The following is a 16,038-nucleotide window of genomic DNA, read 5'->3' as shown; positions in this document are numbered from 1 at the left end:
TACTTTAACAAAATTGGGAATACAGATAGGACACCAAGAATATCCTCAGCCACTTGTTCTTCAAACAAAAGGTCAAGAAGAAAATCATAAACAAAAACAATGCAAAAAAGAAACAGTTCACTTAGAAAGCCTAGATGTGCATCAGAATCTCATCTTTTCTTCTGATTCTCGTTCTCTTTCTACATTTTTCAAGAGTCCAACTTCCAAGAGGCAGAACCTCTTTTTTTTTTTTTTTTTTAGGTGATCTACAATTTCCCAATTCTACCATTTAAACTCTCCAGCCCCCCAAACTTTTCTTTTTTTTTTTTAATAATAAATTTTATTGTTATATTCCCCATACAATTGCAGCCCCCCCATTCTGACCCCAATCCCTCCCCTCCCACCCCCGCCCCCCTAAAAGTGTCTCTGGTTCATAGTTTTTTGTTGATTTTGATTTTCACTTTCTTATAGTTATTCATTTTCCTGGTCCCTTATTTAAGTTTTCTAGATTCCTGCTATGAGTGAGACCATCCGGTATTTTTCTTTTTCTTTTTGGCTTATTTCGCTGAGCATGATCCCTTCCAGCGCCATCCATGTTGCTGCAAATTGCATGTGTTTATCTTTTTTGAATGCTGAGTAATATTCCATGGTGTATATGTACCACATCTTCTTGATCCAGTCATCTATTTTTGGGCATTTGGGTTGTTTCCAAAGCTTAGCTATTGTAAACAGTGCTGCTATAAACATAGGGGTGCAGGTGTTCTTTGGAATTGATGTATCTGTGTCCTTTGGGTAAATACCTAGGAGTGGAATTGCTGGATCATATGGAAGCTCTATGTTTAGTAGGTCCAGAAATCTCCACACAGCTTTCCACAGTGGTTGGACCAGTTTGCACTCCCACCAACAGTGTAGAAGAGTTCCTTTTTCTCCACACCCTCGCCAGCATTTGTTGTTGCTAGTTTTTTTAATATGTGCCATTCTCACTGGTGTAAGATGGTATCTCATGGTAGTTTTGATTTGCATTTCCCTGATGGCAAGTGATGTTGAACATTTTTTCATATGCCTGTTGGCCATTTGCATTTCCTCTTCAGAGAAGTTTCTTTTTAGCTCTTCGAGGCAGAACCTCTTAAGTCGAGTTTTAACCAACCAGGTGACAAAGGTATAATTCACTCCTACGATGATCAGGGATAATGCATATGGTGAGAAACATAATGCTATCATGATCTGTTGGATCCTGTGCATGACCTCCATTGGGGGGATAAAGGGCAAAACCAATCTGCCAGAACTAGTTCCCCTGAAGCAGAATAAAGGTTGACAGCAGAAGCTCCTGAATCACATTGTTCCCTATCAAGAACTCCATGAAAGCAACTAGTCCTGTCAAAAAGATGACAAAGACCAGCAGCTGGTGCACAAACATGTCCAGAATTTCCCAGCCATGAGTGTGGCAGTAGAAAATAAAGGCCTCCACAAATAAGGCATTTGACAATGTTAACTAAGGAGCTAGGAAGTACACTGATGGTGAAACATAAGATGTTTGACACACCCAGCAGCCAAAAGAAGAAATACATGGGGAAATGATGCCAGCCCAGGAACTGAACCCACTGGCTCTCTTTGTAGTCATATAAGGTTAGATGAGGCCCTCCAGAAATAAACTGTTCTCCAAGCATGCCAGTTACAGCCATGACCGTTTCTACGATTCCCTCCAAAATTTCTATTGGCTGGAGTAATGCTTTGGAACCAAGGTGTAGAAAGTCTGCTTGTACTTTTTGCAGGCATATTTCAGAATGCTCTTTGTGCTCCACCAAATACCCATGATAAAGAAGAAGGTCCCAGGTAGGGCATGACCTTTGAAACTCCCCATATCCAATTCCTTCTGTTTACTCAACACTTTATTTTCCCCACTTTGCCAGTTTTAAATCAGACAGCGGCTGGGCTTTTGTTGTTGCTGTTTCTGTTCTTTTGATCCCACAACCCCATGAAAATTAAACTGTGTTGGATGGAATCTGGCCCCGTCTTACATTATTAGGGAGGAGATAGTTTTAAACTTGGATCCCTAGTGGCATCTTTGGGAAAACGAATAAATAATAAGTGTCCAGAAGGAGAGAATGTGGAGGACATGCTCCACTAACGTCGGGCCACGAAGGGGCTGCGCAGTTCCCCGGCGCAGCTGTCTAGATGCGCCTCTTTTTATTTACTCATACAAGAACTGGGGTGTAGGCCAGAGGTGGGGCTAGGTGAGAGGATTCACCAAAGACAGAGCGGGGAGCAGAACAGGCAGACTGACTGAAACACACTGTTGAGGGGAGCAGCGGGCAAGACAGGAGAGGTCTGCCGCGCCATGTGGGTTAGTTCCCTAGCCGGGGATCAAACTCATGCTTGATAGTGCTGAGACTTAACCCCTTGCGCCAATAGGGAGACCCCTGGAACTTCAGTTTTTACTGGTAAACTTCAGCATAACCCCTTGCTAAGTAATAAGAGGTGAGTGCCAAAAAAACAAAACAAAAAGAGACAAGGTTAGCTGGGTGTGACTAAGGCTGAGGCTAAAGAAGAGCCACCCAGCCTGCATCTAGAAGGCGCGCCCCTTCCATTAACCCTTCGAGGGGGTGACACAACCATGACCCGCCCCCCCCCCACCGTGTAGGAAGCGCCCCCGCAGCCGGCGCGCGCGCGCACAGTCAATCGCAGCACCTGGGTACGAGAGCTGGGAAGGGCCTGAGCGCCCGCCTCCCACTCTCTGGAATCCAATCATCGGACACCCTGGTAGTGCCACGCCCCCAGCCACAAGGGCAGGGGGCTCTTTAAGAGCGGGCCGCGGGGCCCCGGCTCCGTGGGGGGTGCCGGGCTGTGGACTGCGAGGCCCGAGTGCTGAGCCCCGAGGCTCTGGCGCGCGGCTGTTGTCCTAGCGGCCGCCTTTGCGCTGTGCGCCGCCCGCCCACCGCGGGCTCCACCGCCCTCTTCTCGGCCTTCCCAGCCCGCAACCTCGCGCTCCGCAGGTCCTTCGTGTGCCCGCCGGGAACTTTGCGCCCCTCACGCTCCCCGGGCCCCCGACGGGGCCGCCTCGGGCCATGGTGCCCTCCCAGGAGGAGCCCGCGGCCGCGCAGGGAACGGGCGAGGCGCAGCCTCCTGACCCCACGCCTGTGGGGGCCGCCCCGCTGTCTGACCCGGGACCCTCAGATGGCCCCGAGGCGGCCGCCGAGAAGGTGGAAGTGGAGCTGACCGGGCCGGCGGGAGCCGAACCCCCGCAGCCCCCAGAGGGCGGCTGGGGCTGGGTAGTGATGCTGGCGGCCATGTGGTGCAACGGGTCGGTGTTTGGCATCCAGAACGCCTGCGGGGTGCTCTTCGTGTCCATGCTGAAGACCTTTGGGTCCACCGACGATGACAAGATGGTCTTCAAGACAGGTGAGGCGCGGCGGGAGCCGGGCCGGCCCCGCGGGCGCGCAGGGCACAGCCACCCAGCCTGGGGGTGCGCGCCGGGCGGTCGCCGCGCTCCAGTGCCAGGGTGTGAGAGCTGGATCTGACCCACAGCAAAAGCCGCCTGTCACTCCGGGGCCTCGGTGTGCCGGTCTTTGTATTGCATCCAGATGCAGTTTCTGTGTTTGGAAAGTCGTAGAACTTATTTGCTTAGACAAGTTTTCATTCCTGCAAAGTCAAGCTGAGAGTGTGCCGTAGACTTTTCACTTAATTTCTGAAAACAAACACACTTTTTGTTCCAAACCCAACACCAGCACACTGTCATTTGGGGGACCTTGACGGTTGGGTTTTGTTCATCTGCCTCCGGAGCTGCAGATGTGTGTGTGTGTATGTGTTTGTGCGCTGGGAGAGAGGCAGGGTTGGAGACATGAAAGAGATTTATTCCAAGGTCATGGGGAGCTCTGACTGGAAGTCCCGCCAGAGCCACGGTTTCGGTTTTTTTTTGGGGGGGGTGGTAATGGGGAGAGGAACTGTGCTAAATATAGAAAGCATAAGAGGCAGCCTCACCAGGGTCTAAGAAGAGGAAGGTGGTGATGAAAAAGGTGCAGTCTCAACATTCCTTTCCTTGTAGAGCTTTTACACGATTTCTTGACTGATTAGGCAAAAAACAAGTCCAAGACCTGTGTAACTCTTTTGCGTACTCCGTTTCATTTCATCCTGCAAGGCAGGCATTGTCAGCCCCATTTAGGTGAGGGGACTGTCTTGATGATGGCAGAATAGAGCTAGAAGAGTATCTATCTTATGATTTAAAGGGCTAAGTGAATTCCATTTGTACTAAATCAGGTGCCCTCCCTGCCATTTGGGAAACTTTATGTAATTATTGGTCTTTTTTTTTTTAATCTTTAATTTTCTATTTTTTTCCTATTTTTTAGAGTGGGTATTCCTTAGATCTTTAGTACACATACAAGGATATGTATAACTGTTATAATAAATTCTAAGGCAGAGGTAATTTTTTTAAAAGATTTATTTATTTATGCATATAAGAGCTGGGGTACAGGCCAGAGATGTGGGGAGTGAGAGGATTCACCAGAGACAGAGCAGGGAACAGAACAGGCAGATTGATTGAAATACACCGCTGAAGGGAGCAGGGGGCGAGTCAGGAGAGGTCTGCTGTGCCCTGTGGGTAGCTCCCAGGCTGGGGATCAAACACGTGCTGTAGTGGCTGCAGGTAGCTTCATAGGTCGTGTCTTAATCTCTTGCGCCACCAGTGAGGCCCTAAATAGTTCTTGAAGCTGCTGTGTTATACAGGTCACAGGGCTAGGTACAAAAGTGTTAAAAATGTAATACCATAGCTATATAGATAAACATATGCAATAGTAAACAAAAATATTTTATATCTTTTTTATATGAATTGTGGGTATCTGGGAGGGAGAAGTTCAAGATGACAGAATTGAGAGTGTCAACATTTTTGACTAGTTCCTTTAGGATCGAGTATAGCCTTGCCTGCTTTTAACAGCTCTTTAGTGAAGTCAAAACAAGCAGGCAGCAGTCTTTTGTTTGCTATGATTTTTGCAAACTCAGGTGAGTAGATTCATTGGTGTCTGTGAGTTTATTTTTTTCCTCCTTCCTTCCTTCCTTCCTTCCTTTTTTTTTTTTTTTTTTTTTGAGAGAGTAACTGCTAGAGAGAAGGAGAAAGAGAGACACACTGTAGCTTTGACAGGGGCCAGCATTTTGCATTGTCAAAGTTACCAGTGGCTACAAAATCCTAAGACTGGGTAACTGAAGATGGGGAGGTGGTACGTAGGACCCTGTTCTCTTGACCTTTTGAAACTCTATTTTCATTTTGATGAATATCTTCATATACTCAAGTTAAACCCTTGATAACTTCTAGTTATGTTTGTATTTGTATGCATGTGTATCATATAAACAGTTGAACAGGTATACCAGTGACATCCCGTGTTTATCATGCTTTGTTGTGCTCTTGCATAAAGGTGCCCAAATTAGAGTATGTGGAGACTGAAAACCAGCCTGTGCTCTGGGTACCCTTTATCTAATTACATGTGTATAACATGGCAACTACATTGTATAATGGTTTTTACTTGGATGCTAGGTGATATGTATACAACAGACAGATATAAGAACTGAGGAAGAAAACATTTAATGTCAATTGTGAAAAAAAATGGTGACAGGATAGTCTTTTAGCCAGTTAGTGTTATTATTGAGCACTCTCTCTTTTCCCCCTTTCCTCCCTCTCTCTCTCTCTCTCTCTCACTTCATAAAGTCCATCCTTTGCAGTAGGCACTGATGTACCTGCTTTGATGTTTAACTCTTGAGGCCTTTTTATTTTCATTTTGGTATTCTTATGCTGAATCATCTATGATCAAATATAAATAAACTTGAAGTCTATGCCAAAAAAATCTGAGTTTGCTTAAGGCTTTTATTTTTTTGAAATTTTGGTCCATTTTCTATTCTCTTATTCCTTCCTGATTGAAACCCTGGGAGCCATTAACTGTCTTCATGCTTTCCTTGCTTCTTTTCAGTGATTAGCCCAAGGATGCACAGGGAGATGCATTGAATTATGGTTCACATTTCTTGAGTATTTTCCATGTTCCAGGCCCAGTACTAAGCACTTTACATGCATTCCTATTTAAACCTCATTGCACCTCCACGAGATAGGCCTTAGTATCTTTCTTTTTCAGATGTGGACACTAAGGCTTGAAGAAGTTAAGTAAGCGGTGGAGGTAGGATTTAATATCAGAAACAGGGTTTTTAATGATTAATCATATATCATCGTTTAGATAGCATCCTGCTAATCCAGCTTTCTTTATGGTGTTGATTAATTCAAACATTAGCTATTGAGTTATATATCAGGAATTCTGGAGTTAGTAGTCTGAAAGATTAGTATCCTTGTTTCTTGATCTTACTTTGCTGTCTGTAAACAATTGCCACTTGTTAGTGTATCTTTGAAATAGATTTTTTAAGTGTAGAGTGAATTCCATGGAGAAACAAGATAGTTTCATATGGCATTCCAGCAAAAGGCTTGGGTTTCTTTTGAAGAATATACTCCTTTAGATTAGAACCATAGCAATGTAGTGTTTCCAGGAAGAACTCTTAGGCTTACTTTTCCTCTTCAGGGTTCTCTTCTTCTTCTTCTTTTTTTTTTAAAGATTTATTTATTTATACAAGCACTGGGTGCAGTCAGAAGCTCGGGAGGGTGAGAGAATTCACCAGAGTCAGAGCGGAGAGCAGAGCAGGCAGACTGACGAAGCACACTGCTGAGGGGAGCAGCGGGCGGCAGGAGAGGTCTGTGGGACCCTCGCCTGCTGTGGGGGATCCAATCGGTGCTGCAGAGGCTGCAGGCAGCTTCACAGCCCAGTGCTCAACTGCTGCGCCACCTGGGAGGCCCAGGGCTCTCTTCTTATGCAACTGATGACCAACCCACAATTTCTCAGGGTGGGGACTGAAGAAATTAATTCACACTAAGATATAACTGAATTTACACATTTTAATACTCCTTATTCATTCTACAAATGTTTACCAAGTGTTTAGCTCCCTGTCCTGGGCACTGGAGATGTATGTAGCAGAAAGACACCAGCTATTCTATAAAGAGACCAGGAAGAAACCAGATTTAGATCTGTTGTGGAAGACACGGACTACTTTCTTGAGGCGTTTGCAGTATACCAGAACTCAGTCTTATTCTGAAATATTGAAATTCCAAGAAAATTCCAGCAATGGTAGAGACTGGGAAAGGCACTTAATGACCTCTTTCTATATGATAATAGATAAGTTTTTAAGACTTTGAAAAGGGGAGGCAAGCTGAACTCCAAGTTAGGCAGCAGAACCAATGGAAAATGTTGAGTATGTCACTGCCACATTATGTCACCCAGCTGCCAGTGACATGGCACTGAGAGATAAGACTGGCACACACACTGCTGCCATGGTGATGCCATTCAGAGGGAGCAAGCTCTGTGCTGTGCTGCTCTTTTCAGTTAACTTTTTATCTGTTCACATGTGCATGCTTCTTGCCTGGGTGGAGGAGAATAAGATATTTTTCGGAAAATGAAGACAAATGCAACAATTATTGCGTCTTTGTTTTCCCTTAGAAATTGCAAATTTACTTTAACTTTGCTAGATATTAGAAAACCTATTTTTAGTTCCTTCATGGAACTGATAAAGTTCTTTTATCTTCTTGATGCAGTGCTATGGACACCCCTGGGATCTTACTGGGTATTTACCTAGTTTAGTTATCTGCTTACTTCCTGGAAAAAGAAAAAATGTTAAATGGCATATTGACTTTTAAAAAATATCCACTTAAAATAAGTATGTTTCCTGGCCTCCCTGGTGGTGGCGGGGTTTCAAGTCTCAGCGCTATCAAGCTATCACCAGCCACTGTGGCATGCATGAGTTCAATCCCTGGCCAGGGAGCTAACCCAGGTGGCACAGCAGACCTCTCCTGCCTCGCCTGCTGCTCCCCTCAGCAGTGTATTTCAGTCAATCAGCCTGTTCTGCTCCCCACTCTGTCTCTGGTGTCTCCTCACACCTCCCCACCTCCCCACACCTCTGGCCTAGACTCCAGTTCTTGCATGCATGCATAAATAAAATAAATCTTAAAAAAAGATAAAACAAGGATATTTCCAAGGTCAATATTTAGGGCAGTCAGTGATATGCTTTTTGAAGAAATTATGTCTCTGTGGTCTAGAAGCTTGGTCCAAAAGACCACTACCTCTTTTTGTAATTCCCAAAGTGTGCTCTTTAATAACTTTTCTTGACAATAAAGATGTGTGACTAAGTAAGTTTGGGAAGCACTGCCCATTTTACTCCTTATCTATTTAAAGTACAAATTAAGGTATCAAAAATCTAATAATTTAAAGAAAAAGAAGGATTATCAAGAAGATCTCAAAAGGGAGGCTTTTGGGCTACAATTTTTTTTTAAAGATTTTATTTATTTATACAAGCACTGGGTACAGTTGGAAGTACGGGAAGGTGAGAGAATTCACCAGAGCCAGAGCAGGGAGCAGAACAGGCAGACTGACGAAGCACACTGCTGAGGGGAGCAGCGGGCACAGCAGGAGAGGTCTGCGCGCCATGTGGGACCCTCGCTGGTGGCCGGGGATCGAACCTGCGCTTTGGAGGCAGCTTCACAGCCCAGTGCTCAACCGCTGCGCCACTGGGGAGGCCTGGGCTACAATATTTAGCACACCTCTACTTTCCTTGTATGGTGGTAGATTGCACTTAGATAGTTATAATCACAAAGTAGGATTTTCAATAGCATTTTGGGATGAATGTGTCCTCTAATACTCCTCTCTCTGTAGTCTTACTAGCATGCCTGAAACGTCAAGGTGCTTCTTGAAGCATTTTGTTCTCTTTTTATGTTTACAGTTTGGCTGATATCTGCATAATGCAGGTTTGTGCTACACTTAAACTACTGCTGTATTTGGCCTTTATGCTAAGTTTTTTGTTTTGTTGTGTTTTTGTGTGTGTGGAGCGGGAGAAAGTTGCTTGTATAACTAACCATTTCTATATTATAGAAAAGTTTTCAGTTTGTTAAGCTGCTTGCAGTGAACAAATGATTTGATTCACTGTTAAATACATCTTTCATCATAAGAAAAATACCTAAATGTTACTTGCACTGGAAGAGAGGTTGAAAAGGTAAGGGGACTCAATTATGGCAGCTATTATACTTCATTTCCTTCACTCTTCTCCATCTTAAAACATCCAAGTATATATTACATTTGAATTCACCTAAATTACTTACAAAAGTAAGGTAGTGTACCACAAAAATGGTTCCAGGATTTTGGAATCATAAAGAAATGAGTATACTGTGAGCATTTTGTACTCCATCTCCAGAATGTTTCTGAATTAAGAATGACTGAATTGTGTGAATAGTGTATATTGATTCTGAATTAAATATAATAATAGGAATAGCCTATGGTGTTTACTTATGGGATTCCTATTCATTAACTTCCAAAAGAACCAAATCAGCCAAAAATAAAACATAACTATTATTTCCAGAGAGGTTTTAAGGTGTCTTTTAGAGTAAACTGTATGCTGTGCTCTTGAAGAGATTTGTTGCATGTTTTTATGGATCCTTGTCAAACCCGTGTTGCAGTTCCTTGAGACTTGAATCCCCGGTGGTGTACTTGCCTCACTTTCCTACCATTCTTGAGCATCTCATAAACCCTGTGGTCCCATTCACTATCTTGTAGTTATTTCCAAATCTCTGTGTTTATTATTAATCTGGATAACAACAGCCCACCTCTAAATAGACATACCCTTTGGTTGCTTAAACCAGGATGTCTGGGATTCATCTTACTCTCTTATTTTCTCCCTTTCTTTATTCCTCTCTGTTATATTTTGTTAAGTCAGAATCCTTTTGTGTTTATGTCCTTAATGTCGCATAAATCCACTCCTTCTGTATCTTCACTGCTGTATTTTAATTTATGCCTTCATTACTTTTGGCCTTCAGTTCTTTATCTGGTCTACCTATTCTCAGTCATATATTTGAGTGATTTTTCTAAAACGTTGGATCATGTCATTTTTCTTTTCAAAACCCATCAGTTGATGCCCATTGTTTTTAGGAAAGCGTTGAACTCCATGCACCAAAGGCCTTCAAGCTCTGGTCCTTGTCTGACCCTGGAGCGTTGCCTTTCATGTTCATCCCTTCTTGCTCATGCTCTGTCCAATCTGAAATTCTTGCACTTTCCCAAATTCCTCCTGCTCTTTTGCTTCTTTGTCCTTGTGTATACTATACCACTCCTCTCTTTAGTGTGTGGTTACTCTTGATAAGATTTAGATGAAATGGTTGGCCATTTCTTTATTCCTTATGTCACAACCATTCTCTTATGTAACAATAATTTCATGTCATTCTTGTTCCATTTTTGATGCACTTGGAATATTTTGGGTGCAGTGTGAATTCAAGCAAGTTGTGAATTAAGTTTGAAGTGGAAGATAGGGAACCTAATTTCAACCTATTCTAATCTAGTATTCTGTGAATGGCATTTCTAAGATAATTTGTATTTGTTTAAGTGGTAATTTTCAAAGTTCTTTACTATAAAGAAAGGGCTTTCATATACATTAGCCTTCTGGAGGCATTATCACCTCTGCTTGCACAGTTTAGGGTTGGGCCACATGATAGCAATGTTTCCTTATACTAAATTGAGTTTAGGAGCATCTTTTTTTAGCTGGGTAAATATTTGTACTTTTGGCAAAATTGTCCTGGAATATAGAACTCTGTGTTTTTTAATACCCCTTTGAAATAATTTTTTGGATATTTATCTATATGTTCTCTCGACACTAAATAGTGTCTCCTATCCAAGTTGTCAGAAATCCTATGAAGTTGTTTTGTGGACTAGAATTTCATTTAGAGTTATCCATCTTAACTAGCAGCTTGATCTCATATTAAAATAAAACAAACCCTAACACAAACTAAACCCCAAACACTGCTCCATCAGTCAGCTCACTATTAGCTGTGAGCACCTGCTTAGCCTGGTGCCACCCACACAAGAACCATGGGTGTTTTTTCTGGCAGGTAATCAGAAGGAGCAACTCCAGCATTTCACACCCACCACACAAGACGCAGCCCATCTGAGACTGAAGTGTTGGAGGAAGGCCATGCTTTTAGATATACTGCATTAAATGTGCACACTCATACCTTCTTTGCTAAAGTATCTTCATTAACGGCAAAAGTATTTCCCATACCGTGCATTTAGGAATCTGAACTAAGCTGAGAAAATGACTTGCCTTATTCCAAAGGTGGGAGTCTTTAATTTCTTTCATTTTAAATTATGAGGCTACAAGTGAAATACAGATTTTGAAATAATGTATTGGATCAAAGCAGTTTCTACCCTCCTCTTGATAAACCCTCTTGATAAACAAAAATCTCATAGTCCATGAAAATTTTGATACATGCCTCCAATGGTAGCTTACATTTTTAGTGGGAAAACATAATCAGAAAATAAAACTGTTCTTCTGCATGTTATTCACCAGCTAAGATTTTGTCACTATAGTGTATTATGGTATTAGTAGGGTTCATTTTTTGTTTTCTAACTTAAAAATTATAATATTGGATATTAAACTGAATGTGCCACTCTGGAGCTTTTGACATGCCATCCGACATCCCGACTGGAACCAACTAAAGGATTTTAAATTTAATTCAAGGTGTGCATTTAAAAAAACCATTTGGGCCTCCCTGGTGGCGCAGCGGTTGAGCGCTGGGTTGCGAAGCTGCCCGCAGCCTCTGCAGGGCCGGTTCAATCCCCGGCTGCTCCCCGGCCACCGGAGGAGGGTCCCACATGGCGCGCAGACCTCTCCTGCCGCCCGCTGCTCCCCTCAGCAGTGTACTTCGGTCCTTCTGCCTGCTCTGCTCCCCGCCCTGGCTCTGGTGAATTCTCTCACCCTCCCGCGCTTCTGACTGTACCCAGTGCTTGTATGTATGTATGTATAAATCAATAAATCAATCAATCAATCAATAAATAAATCTTAAAAAAAAATCATTAGTTAAGTCTAAATGTATGGTCAGTGGTTAAACTAGTGGATAAAATGATTTTTATCATTAAAAATGATAAAAATTTATCATTTATTTATCATTTATCATAAAAAATGGGAGGGTCACCCATTTTTTGCTGAAGAGTAAATTACATCAACCGTGTGTTGTACATGTTTGGAAATTCACGATTTGTTCTTGTGACAGACTTGAATAGACTGAATCTTAAAATCAATTGTGAGAAATGTATTATGAAATTAGAAAACTATTACTGAGAAAATGGAAATATTTATTGACTTTGCTGCATAGAGAGATATTGATGCCTACCTTAGTCTGGTAGCCATATTTTTATAGTAAAAACCTTTCATCTTGATTAACCCTTCTTTTTATTAGTTTTGACTTCATGTTACAATTTCAAATGGCAGCCTCTCAGAGGATTCACATTTTCAATGGTTGTTTAAACAACTGACATTCCACAAAGTTAATTGATATTTTAGTGCAAAAGGGGCAGAAAGTTGCCTTTGTTGTCCTGTATAACACTTGAACTTTGGCAGCAATGCCTCTGACTCTGTGGTTATCCCTTAGTGACAGGTTTTTTAATTTTTTACTTTCTGTTGGTGTATTTGCAGCTTTTAGCTTTTCTATGTTGAATTAGTGCTGTTTTTATAATAGTAAAAAAATTATTATTAAAAGCGATTCATCATTAACATTAGAATTATTATCTTAATGTCTAGAATAGTAAACTTGACTAAGAATAAGCTGCTTTATAGGAGTAAATGATAGATAAATGGAGTTTTAGTTGTAGTTATTATGTTTTGTCTCTACTCAGAAAAAATATTGATTATGGAATAGGCTGCAACTAATAAAGGGATTTATGGAACTGATAAAGGGACTTGATTTTTAAATAAGATTAGATTACTTGAAACATTTTTCTTTTGCACCAAAATGGGGATATTTAGTATCAGATGCACAATCATTAAGAGTTAGATCATGTGATATTAATCATCTGAGCCCCTTTCTTTCTTGGGGGAAGAAATATTGGGGGTGGGAGAAGTATCAAAAGAGATAATAGACATATTTGTGTTTATATGCATAATTATACAGGAAGTATTAAATCCAGAGTTAATAATTCCTAATAGAAAACTTTATTTTGATGGTTCTGTTGTGTTTCTGGTACACAGATTACTTATTTGGGGGCGGGGCAAAGCAAATAGACTATTTTCCCTATACATGAGCACTAGAAAATAAAATTGCAAGGGATTTTTTTTTGTATAAAAAATAATTGCATTTTAGGTTTTTTTTTTTTTACAGATTTATTTATGCATACAAGAACTGGGGTACAATCCAGAGGTGCAGTGAGGTGAGAGGATTCACCAGAGACAGAGTAGGGAAGCCTAAGAATTTATTGTTTCTTTCAGTAAACCTGTAGGACTGAAAACTGATCTTTTTTACAGAAATGCTGTGAAATTATAGAAACTTACTTGAATCTAAGTAAAAAGAAATGATAATAAGTTTAGTTTTATTGGTTTGGGATTTATAATTTGCAAATGGATTTGGTTTTTGGTTTATCTACAGTTTATTGCTTTTTTTTCACACTATTGCAGCATTATAAAGAGACTTTCTGAAATAATACACTTTCAAGTACTTTGTAATGAAAATATGTATAATTATGTTCCATAATTTTATTTATTTATTTTTTTTAAAGGTTTCTTCTTTTTTTTTTTTAAAGATTTATTTATTTATTTATTTATACGAGCACTGGGTACAGTCAGAAGCGCGGGAGGGTGAGAGAATTCACCAGAGCCAGAGCGGGGAGCAGAGCAGGCAGAAGGACCGAAGTACACTGCTGAGGGGAGCAGCGGGCGGCAGGAGAGGTCTGCGCGCCATGCGGGACCCTGCTCTGGTGGCCGGGGAGCAGCCGGGGATCGAACCGGCGCCGCAGAGGCCGCGGGCAGCTTCACAACCCAGCGCTCAACCGCTGCGCCACCGGGGAGGCCCATGTTCCATAATTTTAGATGTCATCAGTAAAAATCCACAATCTCTCATCTGAAAATCTTGGAGCCATGTGTGTTTTGAGGTTCAGGTATTTTGGATTTTAAAAAGTAACCACAACAATGGCAACTTCTGCCCTCATTTGTACTTAGACATCAATTAACTTTGTGGAATGTCATTGTTTAAACAATGTGAATCCCTTGAGATGTTGCCATTTGAATTTTGTAGCATGAAATCAAAGCTAATAAGCACCTATACATTTTTTAATACAGCGAGGGGAGTCTGAGGCAACACCTTATAATCAAATATACTGATATTTGTGCAGCAAAATATAGGAATAGTCAGGGTAACTATGACAAATATAGAACATTAATAGCCTGTCAGCTCTGGTCATGTTTTGCATCAAGTGAGAGTTGACTACCATCTTATAAAAATTTTGAGTTTGGGATTTTGGAATTGCAGATAAGGAATCATAGATTTATATGTAAATGTTTACCTTTGTTTTCTGATTTTCAGTGGACATTCTTTTTAAGGTACATATGTCTATATCACATATTATACCTACTTAATGTTTTGAGTAATTATGGCATTCTACCATCCTGGTTACTCAACCAGGCCTCCTTTGCTGGGTGTTTGAATAGCAGGCAATATTAAGCAATGTAAGTAGCATGTCTATATACATCTTTGAACAAATTGTTTTTTTCCCCTTTGGATTGCTTCCTTGGAGTATATGTCTAAAAGTGAGATTACTGGTTCAAAGGGTATGAACAACTTTATAGCACTGGTTACACATTGCCAGGTTGTTCTTTTTTTTTTTTTTTTTGAGATTTATTTATTTATGCATATAAGAACTGGGGTGTAAGCCAGAGGTGCGGGGAAATGAGAGGATTCACCAGAGAGAGTGGGGAGCAGAACAGGCAGATATACTGAAACACACTGCTGAGGGAAGCAGTGAACAGGAGACAGGAGAGCTTCTCCTGTGCCATGTGTGTTGCTCCCTGGCCTGCCCAGAGGGATCCCATAGAACTTGAAGTGTGCTACAGTGGCTGGCGATAGCTTGATAGCTCTGTCTTTAACCCCTGCGCCATCAGGGAGGCCCCTGGTTGTGCTTTAGAATACTTGATCCGGTTTACTGTGTACCAGCAGTATATTGGTTTCCTGAAAGCCCTGTCACTATTTGATAAATGCCAGTGGCTGTATGTTTTCTCAGGTTTTGAGCTTTTTAGAAGCAGCAGATGACTTGGCAACTTTATAAAATGTAATAAATATATCTGGAAATAAAAAATGCATGTACTGGTAAATATATTAGAGTAAAAATTTGTTCTCACAGATGGGAAGACTTAGGAAGCCTTAGAATCTCCTAATCCTTAAATTCTCAGTTTGGCAGGTAGGACATGCCTTGCTCCCTTTCCTTTGTTTTTTTTTAGTTTGTGTGTTGATCAAGGCCCTTTTGGAGGTGACCTGTCCATAAATACTGCCAGGCCCTTCCAGGTGGCCTCTCATCCTTCAGAGGCCCAGGTTTGCAAGGCTCAGTCAGCTCTTATTCTGTCTGTGCCTCAACCTTCTTAAAACATTGCTAATTCTGTTGAAAATAGCAGCAGTTACTTGGGATATATGTGTATTTAAATTTTTTTTGCACTTATTTATATTCAAAAGATGATATGGAAGTCATATAATTTGTTGATTATGAACTATTTACTAAGGCTATGCAAGAAACAGATGAATTTGGGCCTCCCCGGTGGCGCAGCGGTTGAGCACTGGGTTGCGAAGCTGCCTGCAGCCTCTGCAGCGCCGGTTCGATCCCCGGCTGCTCCCCGGCCACCAGAGGAGGGTCCCACATGGCGCGCAGACCTCTCCTGCCACCCGCTGCTCCCCTCAGCAGTGTACTTCGGTCCTTCTGCCTGCTCTGCTCCCCGCTCTGGCTCTGGTGAATCCTCTCACCCTCCCACGCTTCTGACTGTACCCAGTGCATGTATAAACAAAACAAACAAACAAACAAATAAATAAAACATGCCTCTATAAAAAAAAAAGAAACAGATGAATTTAAGTCACTATTCTCTTGAGAGGTTGTGAGGGGTTACAAAATGATAGGTACAGGGCCTCCCCGGTGGCGCAGCGGTTGAGCGCTGGGTTGCGAAGCTGCCCACGGCCTCTGCGGCGCTGGTTCGATCCCC

At 41.9% G+C, this 16,038-nt stretch overlaps 1 protein-coding gene and 1 pseudogene across 2 annotated transcripts in view; one reads left to right on the top strand and one right to left on the bottom strand.

The window, feature by feature from the left end:
* Positions 1–1,264: 1,264 nt before the first annotated feature.
* On the bottom strand, positions 1,265–1,840 carry LOC311187075 (transmembrane protein 45A-like; annotated as a pseudogene). The gene has a single exon. The product of its transcript is annotated as a transmembrane protein 45A-like (transcript).
* A 1,204-nt stretch (positions 1,841–3,044) lies between these two features.
* Positions 3,045–16,038, top strand: part of SLC16A10 (solute carrier family 16 member 10) — a gene marked incomplete at both ends in the record, with an annotated part of 99,626 nt that continues 86,632 nt past the window's right edge. Inside the window, one exon of the mRNA XM_084228111.1 lies at positions 3,045–3,378. Coding sequence (XP_084084237.1) covers positions 3,045–3,378 — 334 coding nt within the window. The remainder of the gene's footprint in view (positions 3,379–16,038) is intronic.

This window comes from Talpa europaea, assembly GCF_964194135.1.
Source record: "Talpa europaea genome assembly, chromosome: 2".
Lineage (NCBI taxonomy): Eukaryota > Metazoa > Chordata > Mammalia > Eulipotyphla > Talpidae > Talpa > Talpa europaea.
This window is presented reverse-complemented; position numbering and strand designations above follow the sequence as displayed.